The sequence below is a fragment of the Podarcis pityusensis genome, assembly GCF_964106645.2.
Source record: "Podarcis pityusensis genome assembly, chromosome: 17".
NCBI lineage: Eukaryota > Metazoa > Chordata > Lepidosauria > Squamata > Lacertidae > Podarcis > Podarcis pityusensis.
Window position 1 is genome coordinate 32,613,303 of NC_138042.1, and position 15,788 is coordinate 32,629,090.

Sequence of the window (15,788 nt, forward strand, 5' to 3'; positions counted from 1 at the left end):
CTCACCAGAGAAGGAAGACTTTGCCAGAGCTCCAATCCCATATGCATTGGAGTTTCGCTTCAGCTTGGGGAGGATGGAGGTTGTGTCTTCCATGGAGAGCTGCAAAGAGAGATCATGTAAAAGGAATGAAAAGGTAAGAGGGGGAGGGAAGGAGACATTCCAGTCTGGACTTCTAAGAACACAAGGAACTGGGAAGCAGAAGAAACCAAAGGAGAAGGGACAAATAAAGATGGGGAAATTAGTAACTAGACTGAAAACCTGCATGGGGCTTGGTCAGGAACTGCCCATGGGAGGGAATTATTGGATTGTGTATGCCATTTTGGATATTCCTGTCTTGGGCCAGCCCTGGTGTGCTAAGATGTATCTCATGACTAGTCGGGTGTGCTTTTTTGGCCAGAAATTTGTTCAAGTGAAGTATTTATGAAAAGATGAAGATAACAACAAGCAGCAGCAACAACAACAACCCTAAAGTAAGATTGTTCTGTATACACAGCACTGGAGCGAAAGGAGAAGAATGGGAGAAGTTTAATACTGACTGGATGAAGATATTACTGAGGTAAGGAGGTCAGAAAGGTCTTTTAAAAAATGTAACTAAGCAGGTGTCCAGGCCAGTGTCCCTGGTGCCACACATATTTTTTATTTCAGTTTGCCCCATGTTTAGAGCAGGGCTTTAAAATTACAATAAACAGAGGACTGCTGCTGAAAACTGTAGCCCTGTGTTAAGTTCAGCAACATGTGGCATAACTTACTTAAGATTCTGACGTCACTGTGCTCTTCATTTCCTTGCCTCTGCCCCCAAAACATTGGCTATCACTGGAGGGGCAACACTCAGTGCAAATGGCATGGGCCATGGGGCAAATGGAACTGAATGTTACAAAGGGAAAGGAGATAACCTGAAAGGGGATGCTTTGTGTTTATCTATATGGTCGCTTTCATGCTTCTTATTCTTGAAGTTGTGGGGCTGCATTTATGGTATAGTTCTGCTGAGTAGTCAAAGCCTTCTATATAAGGATTTCTATCACCTGGAGATGTCTCCATGGGAATGTGACGCTAAGGTAAAAAAAAAATTGAACCTTTTCCTTTCCTGCCCTTGAACAAAACCATTCCAGAACCTTAAGCACTATGTTGATGGTGAATCAGTCGATCTGTACAAAAGAAAATCTCTCTCTATTTCCACCTCCCTCCCTAAATAAAGAGGCTTTGCTAATGAAGAAGACTAGGATAATGGCTGGGGTGAAGAACATTGTGTTAAAAAACAGCCCAGAGTCTTGCGGCAATTTAAAAGATCTGACAAATGTATTCTATGGCAGAAGCTTTTGTGGAAGTGACTAATCCAGCTACCCCTCTGGATCTGGGGGGAGGGGATGTACAAAGTAATTGTTGAAAGGTTAGCGCCTCTTCAGAGAAGCACAAATCTCTTTGTGAAAAAGAGGGAGTAAAACATGAATCACAAGGGTGAGCCATACCGGGCAGGTGAGTCTCAGGCCATGCCAGCATGCTTCACTCACACCATTGTACCCATGCCCTTGCCTGATAGGTGTCTGAATTGGCCATTCTTGAGGATGCTTGCCATGCTATCCAGCAAAGCTGTTTGCAACTATTGAACTTAGGAGAGCAAGTGTACAGGTGTATGTGGCAATCTGCAACTCCAGGCTCTGCCCAACAGAATAAAGCTACCTCCTCCTCACAGAAGCCAAACATAATAAAGTTCACTTCAGCAGGAATTTATTATTCTTGTATAAAAATGGAAGGGATTTGTTCATTTAAAAAAAATGAAGGAAAGCTTTTGTTATGTACTGAGTTGAATAGGATCCAAAAGGCAGCAGTCAGATTGGTCCACAGGAGCCACCCAATCCAGCTCCAGGTGGAAGGGAATCCGCAACCTGATTGGCCTACAGGAGAATCCCGGAATTAGCCAATCACGTGAGGCCCATTGTGTAAATAATGTATATAAGGCAGACATTCTGGGGAAACTTCCATTCCTCCTCGCCACTACAAGCTGAATAAAGAGCATGAAATCCACTCTCGACTCCGAGTATATTTCAGCTTTACTTGCATTTCCTGCCCACATCCTATTTGTATCTGGCTTGGGTTGTTTTTAAAAGGGGTTAGAGGCACAAATTCACAGAGGGTAGATTCACCAGCAGCTATTAGCTAAGATAGCTAAGAATGTAAGTTCCGTGTACAAGGATTCTGATCAACATTTAGCCACTGTGTGAGTTTGGGCCAGTCACTTGGTCAAATCTACTGCGCAGGGTTCTTGTGAGGATTATTTATGTATTTATTTCATTGGTATCCCACTTTTCCTTCAAATCAGCTCAAGGTGACACCACATTTTATCCTCACAGGAACCCTACAGGGGTTAGGTCAAGAGACAGTGACTGGCTCAAGGTCACCCAGTGAGCTTCATGGCAGAGTGGATCTTGGTCTCCCTAGTCCCAGGGCAGTACTCTAACCACTACGCAACTATAGTTTTAACTCTGTGTTTGCCTTTCTGAAGGAGAAGCCCATGGCTTTCCTATAAGTATATAACTATAAGTAGTGCAAACCATAGCTGGCATGACGTCCAAACTGAGTAAAGGAGAGTGACAAAATTTCAAAATAAATGGGAGAGCCTCCTATGTTTAGAAAGAGTGAAATATGAAGAGTTAAACTAAAATGTATGAGGCAAATCACTACTTCTATTACTGAACAGAGAAAAGTAGGCAAATTGTGGTTTCAAATTATAGTGCTTGTGTGCCGCAGAGATGCCCCCATAACCGAAATCCTTAAACGCAGGAAAGCATAATTAAAACATTTAGCAAAATAAATATTCATTTATCCATCCACCTAATTCAAAAGTACAGATCTCTGCTGCTGCTTCCCTGCCTCTGGGTAACTAATGCAAAGCAGGAGTGGGTGGCAAGGAGGTGCCAGTCCTCACTGGAATGACTGCAGGGAGAGGTGGCGGGCCATTCACATGCCCGCTGAGGGCCAATTTTTATTTGATGCGGTTCCTAAATGTTCAGCAGGCACCCATGTAATCACTAGGGGCAGACTGGAAGCAGCAATACACCCATCTTGAGATATAATCCAAAACCCACCAGTAGCAAGATAGGCTCCCACACAGATACATGGAGTCTATGCAAGAAAATCTCTAAGGGCAACAGTGGGGAAGCTGGAGCCCTCCAGATGTGGTTCGACTGAAGCTCCTATCAGTCCTAGTCAGCACAGCCAATGCTCAAGGATGATGGGAGATGTAGTTGAGCAATTCCCAGAGGGCCAACCTCTGTCTTAGGGAATGGGGACAGTACTCACGTTAATGCCATCCCAGGAGAAATCTGTCCGTGTTTGCTACGGAGAAAGAAGAGGCCAAGTTAACGTCACATGTGAGCTCTCTGCATATAACATACATTACTTCCTCTACCAGCTGATCCTACTGGTTACTATGAACAACCTACTACTTAATTGCTTATTGAAAAAGGGTGTTACTCCTTCACTTTAAGGGTGCATGCTTGGAAGAGCATCCCTGTCCAATTTGCTCCTGATGGCCACAGCCGTACGTGTGCAGCCATCATGTGCTACATAAAGAATAAGAAAGATGAAGAGACAAAGAGAAGAACAGAAGTGGGCTGGGAGAAAGGGAGAGAGAACCACAGACATGCAGAAAATATATATAAAACTCTTCTGGGATTAGGAATCCCATGGCGATCAAACCCCTTCAGTCTTTTATGGCTGAACACTAGATCTCTGACACCAGCAGACGCACATTCAAAGGGGATGAATGTGCAAGATTAAAAGCTTATTCACAACAGTAACGGATGATTAAGTGCATATAGATTTATACAACAATATGGAGCTCTCTGTACCTTGAGGCTAGAGGCTTTCTTCTGCTCCCCTGCATGTTGCACAATTTTTTTTCTGTTTTTCTACATTCATTCAAGCTCCTTTGGTTCTGCTGCTTCCAACTTCTCTTCATGAGCCCTGTCTTCCTTTTGTTCTTTCCTTTAGCCCTCCATTTTCTATTGTGCCATCTTACTTTCAGAATTCCCTTTCACTGCAAATATATGTTCTGCATTGGCTATACACACATTAAAATTTAGCTTTTCTCACATGCTTCTGTCCCCAGTTCGGGGTGGCCTTGCAGGGGCTGTTGGGATGTAATTCCCATCAACTCCAATGATTGGTTTTGCTGGCTCTGTCTGATGAGAGTTGTAGTCCCGCGGCACCTAGAGAGCCTCAAGCTAACCACCCCTGCCCTGACTGAACTGTTTCTCTTCCCTCCCCATCTCAGCTCAGCCCTTCAATTCCCCTCTTCAGTTTCTTTCATGCTCTGTCCCGTTTTCTTCAAATTACAAACTCGCAGGCAAAAACTGTGACACACACCCTATTCACAATCCAGCTCGTCATGAATAAACATGACGGTAATGCACAGCTAGTTGCATGGAAAGGAGAATGAGGATGCACATTTGAAAGCACACGGAAATGTGCCCCCCATTCAAATTCATGCACAGTGCGACTCTGAATGCACATCCAATTTATCCAAATCCAGGCAGTAGATGTGTGCTCACAGGCCTGCTTACATGCACAGATCTCCTTAGCTGAGGGAGGGAGCTTGTCTCGCTAGTTATTCTAAAGATAAGCCTTGAATATTAAACATAGACTTTGGGAGGTGCTGCCAGTCAAAGTAGACAGTACCTATGCTGGATCACATCTAGGGTCTGTCTGGTCCAGCAGTTGCTCTCCAACAATGGACAATGAGATGGAAAGTTCACAAGATCAGCAAGATGGCACCGAATGAGTCCCCTCTTGAGCCTCTCTAGTGCCAGCGGGTTAGGTGGCATCCTGGTAACTCACTGACACCAACCATCATCGCACAAAGAGAGGGATTTCTGGAGTCATCCCCTACAGCTTAGCATAGATGTACTGAAATGAAACTCTCAACCTCATTGCTTTTTGCAATGGTGAGAGATTCATAAAGCTAAAGTGGCTTGTTTGAATAAAAATAGTATTCATCTTTTGAAAAGACCAAAGGTCTCATCAGATTGCATTCACTGAAGCTTATTACATAGATAACTCACATGCATAAAATTACAGATGGTGAAGCGGCTGACAAACAACAAAAATAACACCGTCTACAGAAACCACTGCCTGGTAATCAAACGGCAGATATCTGACAGCAAATTTAGAGCAAAAAGAGGAGATTCTTCTCTGTCTGGCAACAGCAAGGCAAGAATATGCTATACATTCTGTAGCATCCTTTTGCATAGCTGCAGCCATCCAAGGAAGCTTCTCCTCTTTTTGTTGAAAATTGGTTATCAGATCCCTGACTCTATACCAAAGATGGGCAACTTCCGGACCTAATTATGCTGGCTAAGTCATGGCAACTTGTCATCAGTTGTCTATGACATCAGGTAAATAACCTGGTTCAGTCAAAAGGTGATGCCTGCAAATCCCTATATGAAGTGCTGTGCACACATCTCTGCCAGGTCTTATAAAGTGCCATACAAGGTATTTATAAAACATAATAAAACATTAAAAACACAACAACAGCAACAACAACAACTAAAAACAGTTGCAAGCATTCTTTAAAAAAACACCATTGCAAACATTATCAACTAGAGATCTCAGAGTTGCCAGGAACAGTGGCGTTCAACCACCTGATGCCTCTGTTAACAGGAATGTTTTTAAATTCCTTCCAAAAGTCCATAATGAGGCAGGGCATTCTGCAAATGGGGAAGCACCACTGAAAAGGCCCTGTCACGCCGCCCACTGGGCAGCCACCAGTGGCACTTTGAAAGTGGCTATCTTGTGAAGCACTCTGCAAAGTGCTCTTTCAGATCCATGCAGGCAGAACAGGGCAACCAACATCATTGCGACATCAGATGATTACAGGTGGGTGGTCCCACCTGTCATAGTGGAGATAATGATCTGGCCCACAGTATAGAGAATATCACAGTATTGTCAACACGCATCCAGACCATTGGGCAAATTGTTTAGACTGTCCCAGACACCCACTTCATGGAGAACATCTGAGATGTCCCAAAGTTTCATGTACTTGGAATCAAACTCATTTGGCTCTAATCAAGTAGTCTGCTGCAACTCAAAATTCAATTGTGCAGAAAATGAATAAAACTAACTACATCTGGGACTCATTCTCTAATGCAAACAAAGAAGCACATTGCCTTCTGTCACTTTATGTTCTCCAAACTTGATCCTGATACTCTGTCTTCTTAAGAGGACACGGAATGGATCCTTACCTCGGTGGACGGCCGGTGGATGCTGCTGCCATGGAGTGAGCTGGTGCTGTCCATATTGATCTGGTCAACATCTTTTAGTCCTTTCCAGTCCACAGCAATCACCTCGTTTCCTGCAATCGCACAGAAACTGCGTCAGAGCTTGCTGCTGCTTCCATCATACAGATTTCATTCCAAAACTGGAACATCCACTGCATTTATCCAAGCCATAATGATACAAGCCATTCGTTGGGTCAATAACTCACGCTCTTGTTAAAATTAAGGAGAGGACGGGGAGTTGTTTTATGGTTAACAAATCAAAGTCCACAAATTTACTTTACAATCTTACAGGGTAGCAACGGGAGAAATACCTGTGGGGGCCAGGAAAGGCTCTTTTTCAAAAAGAAAAATTAAAAAAATCCCCGGGCTCACCATCCACTAAAGACAATGGATGTATTTCAATGCAGAATACTAGTCAAGCGGAGAGGTAAAACAACTTTGCTCCAGGTGCAATGAAATCAGCACAAACTCTAAATATTAAGTTCAAATATTGGTTATCAACAACCAATATCATTGATCAAATAAGGAATACGATAAATTTAATTCTGTTTTAAAATACAGATTATTAAATGTGACTGATGATAAAACATAGGTTATTCAGTATTGCTTGAAGGCAAGCTTCAAATAGGATGTGTTCAGGCAGACCTTTAGTGGAGGGCTTTTTATTTTTTTACCTCTCATAAGGTAACCCAGCTCCTTTAGCTTTCAAAATGCGTTTGACAGATGTCCTCCTTACTAGCAATTCTGACCCCACTATCAAGCATATTTCCTGCTCCTCACTCCTTCATCCGGCTGGCTGTTTACCCTATTTATTTTTTTAAGTATAGCGCTAATGTATATACATTAAACACAAATGTGTTTTTGTTTTTGTTGTTATTAAAGCAAAATCCATCTTAAGGGAGCTGCAAAACATTTCTAGGGAGAAGGATTAGTGGTACCCCACATGCTGGTCAACTAGTACAGTTCACAAGCAGCTTCAGCTACAAACTGGCTTAACCGGTTTCCCACCTTAGCTTCATCCTGAACAGGGAGCCTTATATGTATGTAGTATTCTGAGCCATGTTCCACAGCCACTCAACTGCTCAAATAATATAGGACTGTACACACACCCTTAAATATCAAATATCAAATGCCAAACAGAAATAGACTATGTGCAATCCTTACTGAATCTACAACAAAGATAAATTTAAATTTGTAAAATAATTAAACAGAAAAATAACAGAACAAAAATAGGATGCAATACAGATCCTTGGGGCATTCAGCTTTCTACATTCTTCCATTGAGAAAACTGTCCATTTATTCTTAACCTCTGCTTCCTGTTTCTTAAGCAGCTACTTATCCACATGAAGAGATCTGCTCATATTCCATGACTGGTAAGCTTACTCAAGAGTCTGTCTGAACTGCACCAGAAGATTTTGGAGGAGTGTGAAATGTGAAGGGTAGACAAATTTTGACCTGCACATTAGTCCAAGAGATGTGGATCAGGTCATTTCATTTAGGAATTTGCAAATATCTAATTCCTTAACCATCATTCTTAAGGCTGAAAGAAGTTCAAACAAGAGAGGTGGTTTTAAAAGAAAAACAGCTTGAATGGCACATATTGTGTTGTCTTGTGTTCATTCCTTTGAGTGCAATAAAGCCAGTTATCATCTGTGAGGAGGAATGTAGAAGCCTGCAAGAGGGCCATGAGACCAACTATTCAAAGATCACATTTGATTCAGACTGAGGATGCATGTATAGGTAGCCTTGAAACAAGGTTTGAAACTGAGAAAGCAGAACATCTGATCCTGAGGTGAGAGACGATGATAAACCAAAAGAAACTTTAGTCACACAAAGCACCTGTGAGACTTGATGACAACAATATAGACACAGAGATTCCCATTACTAGCTCGAAAGAAAAAGTGACCCAGATCCCTAAGAACTTTACCTTCTAAAATGTTAATTTTATTTCATTGCTCTGAGTGCATCATATTTGCGGCAACAGATGTTATATTTTATTTTTACTCCCCAGCCAAGTAAGTCCCTTTCCTGCTCAGCAATGATCCATTAGCTCATATTTTCAAGTGCATTTTTATAAGCCTAATTTTCTACCTGTGCTTTAATCACAGCTTTTCTGCCCACATGACTTTAGCGTTTGCCATTCTCTATAATCAAATAAAAGTGCATTGCCCATATTGCAAGTAAAAGTGTGTTGCCTTTGTATAGCAAACCAGTTGTCCGACCTAAAGCATTTAAACTCTCAAGATATGGTCTGAACGGAAGGCACAAGGCCATCATCTTGCTGAAGCTAAGCAGGTCTTGTCCTGGTCAGCATCTTTCACAGGAGACCTCCTGGAAATCACATGTATTCCACCTTAAGGACCTAAGAAAGCCGCTGTTGCATCAGGTCAAAGGCCCATCTAGTTCAGCATCCTGTAAGATACACATATAATTCTATTTGTATGCCGCCTTTCCAGCCTTTGCATTGTTAAAACCATGCTCAAGGCAGCTTACAACATGAAAAATACCTGATTACAAACATAACAAAAGTAAGGTAAAGGTAAAGGGACCCCTGACAATTAAGTCCAGTCGCGAACGACTCTGGGGTTGCGTTGCTCAACTCGCTTTAGAGGCCGAGGGAGCCAGTGTTTGTCCGCTTCTGCAGTCAGTTTTTCCGGGTCATGTGGCCAGCATGACTAAGCCGCTTCCGGCGAACCAGAGCAGTGCATGGAAACGCCGTTTACCTTCCCACCGGAGCAGTACCTATTTATCTACTTGCACTGCGTGCTTTCGAACTGCTAGATTGGCAGGAGCTGGGACCGAACAACGGGAGCTCACCCCGTCGCGGGGATTCAAACCGCCAACCTTTCGATCGGCAAGCCCAAGCAGAACAGTGGTTTAACCCACAGTGCCACCTGCGTCCCATATAACAAAAGTAGTCATAACCAATAAATAAAACATCAAGAAGTACAAGAAACCAAGTTGAAGCAATTTCCACATAAATCCCAACAGCATCTAAAATAAGGATACACAAAAATTAATACCTCCACACCAAAACCTCCTAAACAACACCCCAGCCCAAGTGTCTGTTCAGAAGCCTCCGCTTTTGTAGATGGAGTCAGTCCAGGTCCCGCCCGCCCTGGTCAGGTGGAAAGAGGCCTGCAAGACACGGAGCAGGTCTTCCAGGACTCACAACCAAGATGCCTATGGGAAGACCACAAGCAGGACTTGAGTGCAACATCATTTTCCCCTCTCAGGATTTCCAGCAACTAGTATCCAGAGGTCCACTGCCTCCAACAGTGCAGGCAGAACATAGCCATGATGGAAGAAAGGGTGGGTATAAGTGCATGAGAGTAACTAGACTGGCTTGGTATTATTTGTTGGCTGCTAAAAAAATTGTTGGGATGCGGGTGGCGCTGTGGGTTAAACCACAGAGCCTGGGACTTGCCGATCAGAAGGTCGGCGGTTCGAATCCCCGCGACGGGGTGAGCTCCCATTGCTCGGTCCCTGCTCCTGCCAACCTAGCAGTTCGAAAGCACGTCAAAGTACAAGTAGATAAATAGGTACTGCTCCGGCGGGAAGGTAAACGGCATTTCCGTGCGCTGCTCTGGTTCGCCAGAAGCGGCTTTGTCATGCTGGCCACATGACCCGGAAGCTGTATGCCGGCTCCCTCGGCCAATAAAGCGAGATGAGCGCCACAACCCCAGAGTCGGTCACGACTGGACCTAATGGTCAGGGGTTCCTTTACCTTTACCTAAAAATATTGTAGTATTTTCCCCCCTCCCAGATGCTTACAAATCCTGTATTTTATATAGTATTCCAAAAATGTGCTTCTGCAAACACAAGTACAGCAACCTGTGGAGAGGATTACATCTGAGTTCTTCCTGCGTTGCCCATTGGCATCAGATATTAAACACTAGGAAATGTAGAATTCAGCAGGGAATAGTCAGGACAGGAGCATGAGGTCTCTATAGATACCAGGATAATCTTGACTTTGAAGTGTGCGGCACCTACGGTTAAAACAGGGTTCCCCTTGAATCTGGCCTGGAGCCCATCACTATGGAAAAGGCAGCAATGTGGCTTTCCTGCAGCTGCTCTTCTCTCGTTTTATAGCAGGAACTTATTTCCCATAGCTAGGCAACCAAACCTCTCTGCAGTTCAGGGGCTACTGGTGTCACATCCATATTCAGCCACTTCATAGTCCAGAGTCATTTGGACCAGCAAAGTACTTGGACTTGTCTTTTGCAGGTGGGCAGTGCATCTATGTGCCCATTTAATGCTCATGAAACTCCCAGAGGTGGGATCAGTGCCCAGGGATCTTCTCTGGAGCAATCCCTATGAAAGCTGGTGGGAGTTGTGCAAAAGCACACTACTGCTCATTGATTACCATGTGGCTACTACTGGAGAATGGGACGCGGGTGGTACCGTGGGTTAAACCACAGAGCCTAGGACTTGCCGATCAGAAGGTTGGCGGTTCAAATCCGCGCGACAGGGTGAGCTCCCATTGCTCAGTCCCTGCTCCTGCCCACCTTGCAGTTTGAAAGCACGTCAAAGTGCAAGTAGATAAATACGTACCACTCCAGTGGGAAGGTAAACGGCGTTTCTGTGTGCTGCTCTGGTTCGCCAGAAGCGGCTTAGTCATGCTTGCCACATGACCCGGAAGCTGTACACCGGCTCCCTCAGCCAATAAAGCAAGATGAGCACCGCAACCCCAGAGTCGGTCACGACTGGACCTAATGGTCAGGGGTTCCTTTACCTTTACCTTACTACTGGAGAACTTCACAGGATATTGCACCTTTAGTATTCTGCACATTACCTACAGGGCTGACCCGCCCAGTGCTTTTTAAAAAGAAAAGTAGGTGCTGGAACTCACCATGGGGCAGCCCTGAACGGATGCCAATCTGACAACAGTCACATTCACCACCCACAGAGCTGCTAAAAACTACGGCAAACTCTCTCACTAATTGGTTTGGGGGTCGCTCCTGGTTCTGGCGCAGGTCAAATAAATGCACCCCACCTCCCATGTTCTCTTAGAGTCAGGTGGATGGCTAGGGCATCTCAGAAGGGGCCTTGTGCAAACGCACACATGTGAAATGTTAGAGGCCTGGGTGGAAATCTTAAAGCCTGCCGCTACTACACGGGAGAAAAGGAAATGTGAATTGGCCCCACCTCGTAGCTTGACCAATTGCGGCTAGCAGCAGCTAGAAGCTAGGTGAAGTCATGGATTATTATTTTTTAAAGTGTAGATTCGCATATGCTGGCTGGTTTTGAGTTGAAATGTTTGCTTTGGGCTTCTCGGAAGTATGTCAAGGCAAGAAGCGGTGGGAGGAGTGTTGGCCTGCAATGGCGCCCGCCTGAGAGGTGCTGAAACTGCGCTCCGGCTGAAAAAAAGCACTGGGCCCGACCATGAGGCGAGGTGAGGCAGTTGCCTCAGGCAGCAGATCCAGCCTCTGAGGAGTGCAATGCTTGTTGATTGCTCCTCTCCAGACTTCTTTACTTTACTCCCCTGCTGCCTTCAGTACTGGGGGCAGGGGGTTGCAGAAGAGGCGGCGGCGGCTGTGGGGGATGGGAAGGTATTATCTGTTTTGCCTCGAGTGGCAAAGAGCATCCTGCCTTTCTGACTCGAGTCTTACCCAGCTGGCTTCCAACATACGGAATAACTCAGCTCATTTGCTTCATATAAGATGAAGCCATCATTGGTCAGATACGCTAGCTGTGGACTCTCAGAGTCAACATGCATCTGCACCCTGCCAAACGACAAATAATTAATTTTTTTAATATAGGAGAAAGGCAATTACAATATTTAGATAATTTTCAAGTTGGCTCTGAATTGTTGCACAGAAGCAAGCGGTACGGGTTGCCACCGTGCATAGATGCTACTGATTAGGAGAGAGCGTCTGACTCATTGAGTGCATCAGCCATTAGTGAAGCTGGGCGGAATCGGAAAATTGAAGAGGATTACTGACATTTTAAAAGTCGCACGGGGAAAGCAGCTTCTGCAATTAGGCTGCTTGTGAGAACGGAAAATGTAAAACCCAAAGTTGGGTGCAACAAGGAAGGGCAGGGTGCATTTGCACCAGTGACTCCCGCAGGACACGTAAGAGAAAAAGCTGGTGTCGCTGGCATCAGATCCAGGATGGAGTCGCTGACTGGTGTCCCACTGCAAACTCTGATGGCAAGGAGGCTGTTTATAGAGGCACATAAAACTAGCATTGCAACTTTAAAAACAACAACACCACAGCAAACCAGTTAAACATCAAGAAACCTGTTGATAAATTAAAAAAAAAACCTATGTGATAAATGAGGCAGATTTTTAAATTTTAAATGCATTAAATTATATTTTTACAACAAACTTGGCACGGTGGTACCATCTCAGAAGAAGCATCCTATCTTCTTCTCTCTCATACATACACAGTGCCAAGTCTGACACATGCAGTACCCTACTGGGTTTTCCTTTTGCTTCTTGATCTTTGTTTTAATCATATGCAAATATATGCAGCTTTAATAAGCTAATCAATCAATTAATAATAACATTTGCATAGTGATATGCAGTGCTCAAAACCCTTCACATGCATTATCTAGATGTAATTCTTACAGCATCCTGTGAGGTACGACAAGTATAATTATCTCCCATATTACCAACTGGGACAGGGAGAGTGAGTCACCCAAGGCCACCTAGTGTGTTCATGGCAGACACATGAGATTCAAACCAGCAACCTTCTGATTTGCAGGGCCAGTCTCTTTGCCACTAGGCTACATCATTTCTTTAAATTGGGCAAAAGCCCCAGAACACACACATAACGGGACCATCAGACCTGCCAACTGGGAAGGACTCCCATTTACGGCTTGAAACGGAGCCCAGCTCTGACAGATCTGCTGCAACCATTTATCAGGTAGATCTGTCAACCAGGAGGGTTTTAAACGGCAAGATGGAGCTCCACCCCTGCCAGAGAAATGATCCATTAGTAAATGTTCCCTCTGGGAGGAGAGCTGAAGCGGATCTGGAGCAGATTCCGCCAGAGGTAGCAGGCAGCAGCCCACCCAGACAGATTTACTCAAAGGGAAGGAGCCCAGCTACTTAAATAATATGCTGGCCTTCTGCTGCTGTGCTTTGCAGCCGAAGCAAAAACATCCACAGAGATTCAAAGAGGTGGTGGCACATAGAAAAAAAATAGATTCCTCCCCTTGTAGGATGACATACACTTACCCACGAATGTACCTACATCCTTCAAAGCTCCAGTAGGAAGTTCTGGTAGCATTAGGCTGCAAAAACGTGATTTGCAAAATCCAAATGGGAGCAACTCCCCATGATGCTACCACAACACCAACCTTCACTCCAGGACGAGTCGGTTGACATAAACTGTATAAAAGCAACCAAAGGGGTGGGAGGAACCAATTTCAAACTGGTGAATGCATGCCAGCCAAACAGTGGGACAGTGATCCATACTAGGCTTTTGGTTTTGTTCTGCGTGCTGGGGGATTTGTCAGGCATGCGGGGAAATATTATTCTGATGAGAGAGAATGCACCCCTGTTGAGGGCTGTACGTGCTCAAATTGCTCCTGTTAAGTTGTGGGTGAACATATCAGACGACACAGCGATTCTTCAAACAGCTCTTGCTTATTCCCAGGCCAGAACAGAACTGAACTGAAGGGTTCAGTCAGCCTGCTTATATAGAGCTCCAGTACAACGTAACTGTAACAATTTTCTAAAACTATCCAATCACTGAACGTCACTTTCGATCCCTTATTTGCATAACTATCTACAGTATCCCCCTGCTGGCCCAGGGTGAGAACTTCAGTAAATAACAGCTCCCATACAAGAAGAACATTAGAGAACAGTTTCAAAGTTCTGGCAGTGGTGAAAGCAGGGGAAGAGAGACTAGACCTTAAAGAGAAGATTCCCTTTCCTCACACTCTGCCCCTGTATGGAGGGGAGTGGGTAGAGCTCTCTTCCACACCAAATGGCTCTCAGGATGGGAGCTGGTTGAACAGTTTGCTGCACAACTACCTCCAAATTCTCTTTCCCGCCCCTAATCTACAACAATGCAACACAACTTGCTGGTTCTGAACCTGCCAATGTAGCACTAGCGAGAGAGTTTTGATCCCCTCCCTTCTACCACTTTCATAATATCACAGAACTCAACATTCATGGCTGACCATACAGAGTTGGGAGAGGGATTAGATCAGCCTCCTTGCATTGCACTGCTTGGGTTGAGGGCCACCCACAGCACCCTACTTTCACTCGTCATCCTCCCAGCAGCCAGCAGTTTGAAGAAGTAGGGAAACCCATCACACAAAGTCTGTGCGTGTCCCCAAATTGCTCCTAACCCATCTCTGATCCACGCAGTCCAAAGCGTGGTGAATTGCTTCTTGTTTCTTTGTTAGAATGGCTTGATTTTTAGGAATCAGCAGGTGAAGCTTTTTGCAGCATGAGGGATTTTACAATCTCACTTGCTAATTCCTACATGTCAAAGCCGCTGCTAAAAGCACCACTGCAGGGGGCTGGGGGGAAAGGGGGAAAAATCCAGCCCTAATTGTGCCTCGCTATGAAGGAACCTAGGTAGATCTCTCTTTTCCCACTTAGCTTCACATCTGCTTCTTTCGAAGGGCTGCTGTACACATGCTGCCCAGAGCCCACCTTGACTTTTCAAGATGGGCAGGATATAAATAAATTGTTGTTGTTGTTGTTGTTGTTGTTGTTGTTTCAGGCAGGGTTGCTTTGGTGAGCTAGTCAGGCTTTCAAAGCAGATGAGGCCTGCCAGAGTAGTAGAGTCCATAGCTGAGATGGAGGTGGCAAAGCCACTGACATGATTCCTGTGTTTGCGGCGTCTGGGAAGATGGATAGGCCAAGAAACCTAAGTCATGAAAACAACAACAACCAGGCACAGGAAGATTCTAGTAGCATGGAGAGCCAGCAACTCATCCTGAATGAGAAGTGCAGCATACGTTGGTGCTATATAGATGGCAAAGGCGTATAGGAATGGCTCTCCTAGGTCACCTGACTTCTGAAATCAGGAGGATTTTGGCCAATACTGCCTGTTACTCGATGGGAAACGGCTCAGGACTGCAATACCTCAAGGACTGTCTCTCCCCATATAAACTGCCCCGGACTCTGCATTCATAATCTGAGACCATTCAGGTGCCTCTTCCATGAGAGGTCCAGAGGGTGGCAACATGAGAACGGGCCTTTTTTGCAGTGGCTCCCTGTTTGCGGAATGCTCTCCTCAGGGAGGTTCATCTAGTGCCTTCCTATATCTTTCGCTGCCAGGCGAAAATGTTCCTCTTCAACCAGGCCTTTGGCTGATGAATATTCTACATGCTATTAAATGTGTTTGTGGGAGGGCAGGTTATGGGGTTTTGTTCTGGTTTTTGAGTATTTGTTTGTTATTTTACCTTGTTCTTTTATCCTGTGAACCACCCTGTGATTTTAGGATGAAGAGCGGTATAATAATAATAACAACAACAACAACAATAATAATAACAACGACATAGCTCCCTCCTTCAACTCACAATCCTGGCTGCTCAAATCTAAGG

At 44.7% G+C, this 15,788-nt stretch overlaps 1 protein-coding gene across 5 annotated transcripts in view; it reads right to left on the reverse strand.

Annotated features, from left to right (window-relative positions):
* The window catches only part of FAM131B (family with sequence similarity 131 member B), a 49,681-nt gene that overhangs the window by 10,094 nt on the left and 23,799 nt on the right, over positions 1-15,788 (reverse strand). For 3 of the 5 annotated variants that reach the window (XM_080986914.1, XM_080986913.1, XM_080986915.1), the window contains exons 2-4: positions 6,240-6,349; positions 3,298-3,333; positions 5-99 (exon numbers count right to left, since the gene is read on the reverse strand). In XM_080986914.1, coding sequence (XP_080843040.1) covers positions 5-99; positions 3,298-3,333; positions 6,240-6,349 — 241 coding nt within the window. Of the gene's footprint in view, positions 1-4; positions 100-3,297; positions 3,334-3,848; positions 4,206-6,239; positions 6,350-15,764; positions 15,787-15,788 lie in introns of those variants that run through there. The other 2 variants (XM_080986916.1, XM_080986917.1) reach the window with 2 other exon arrangements.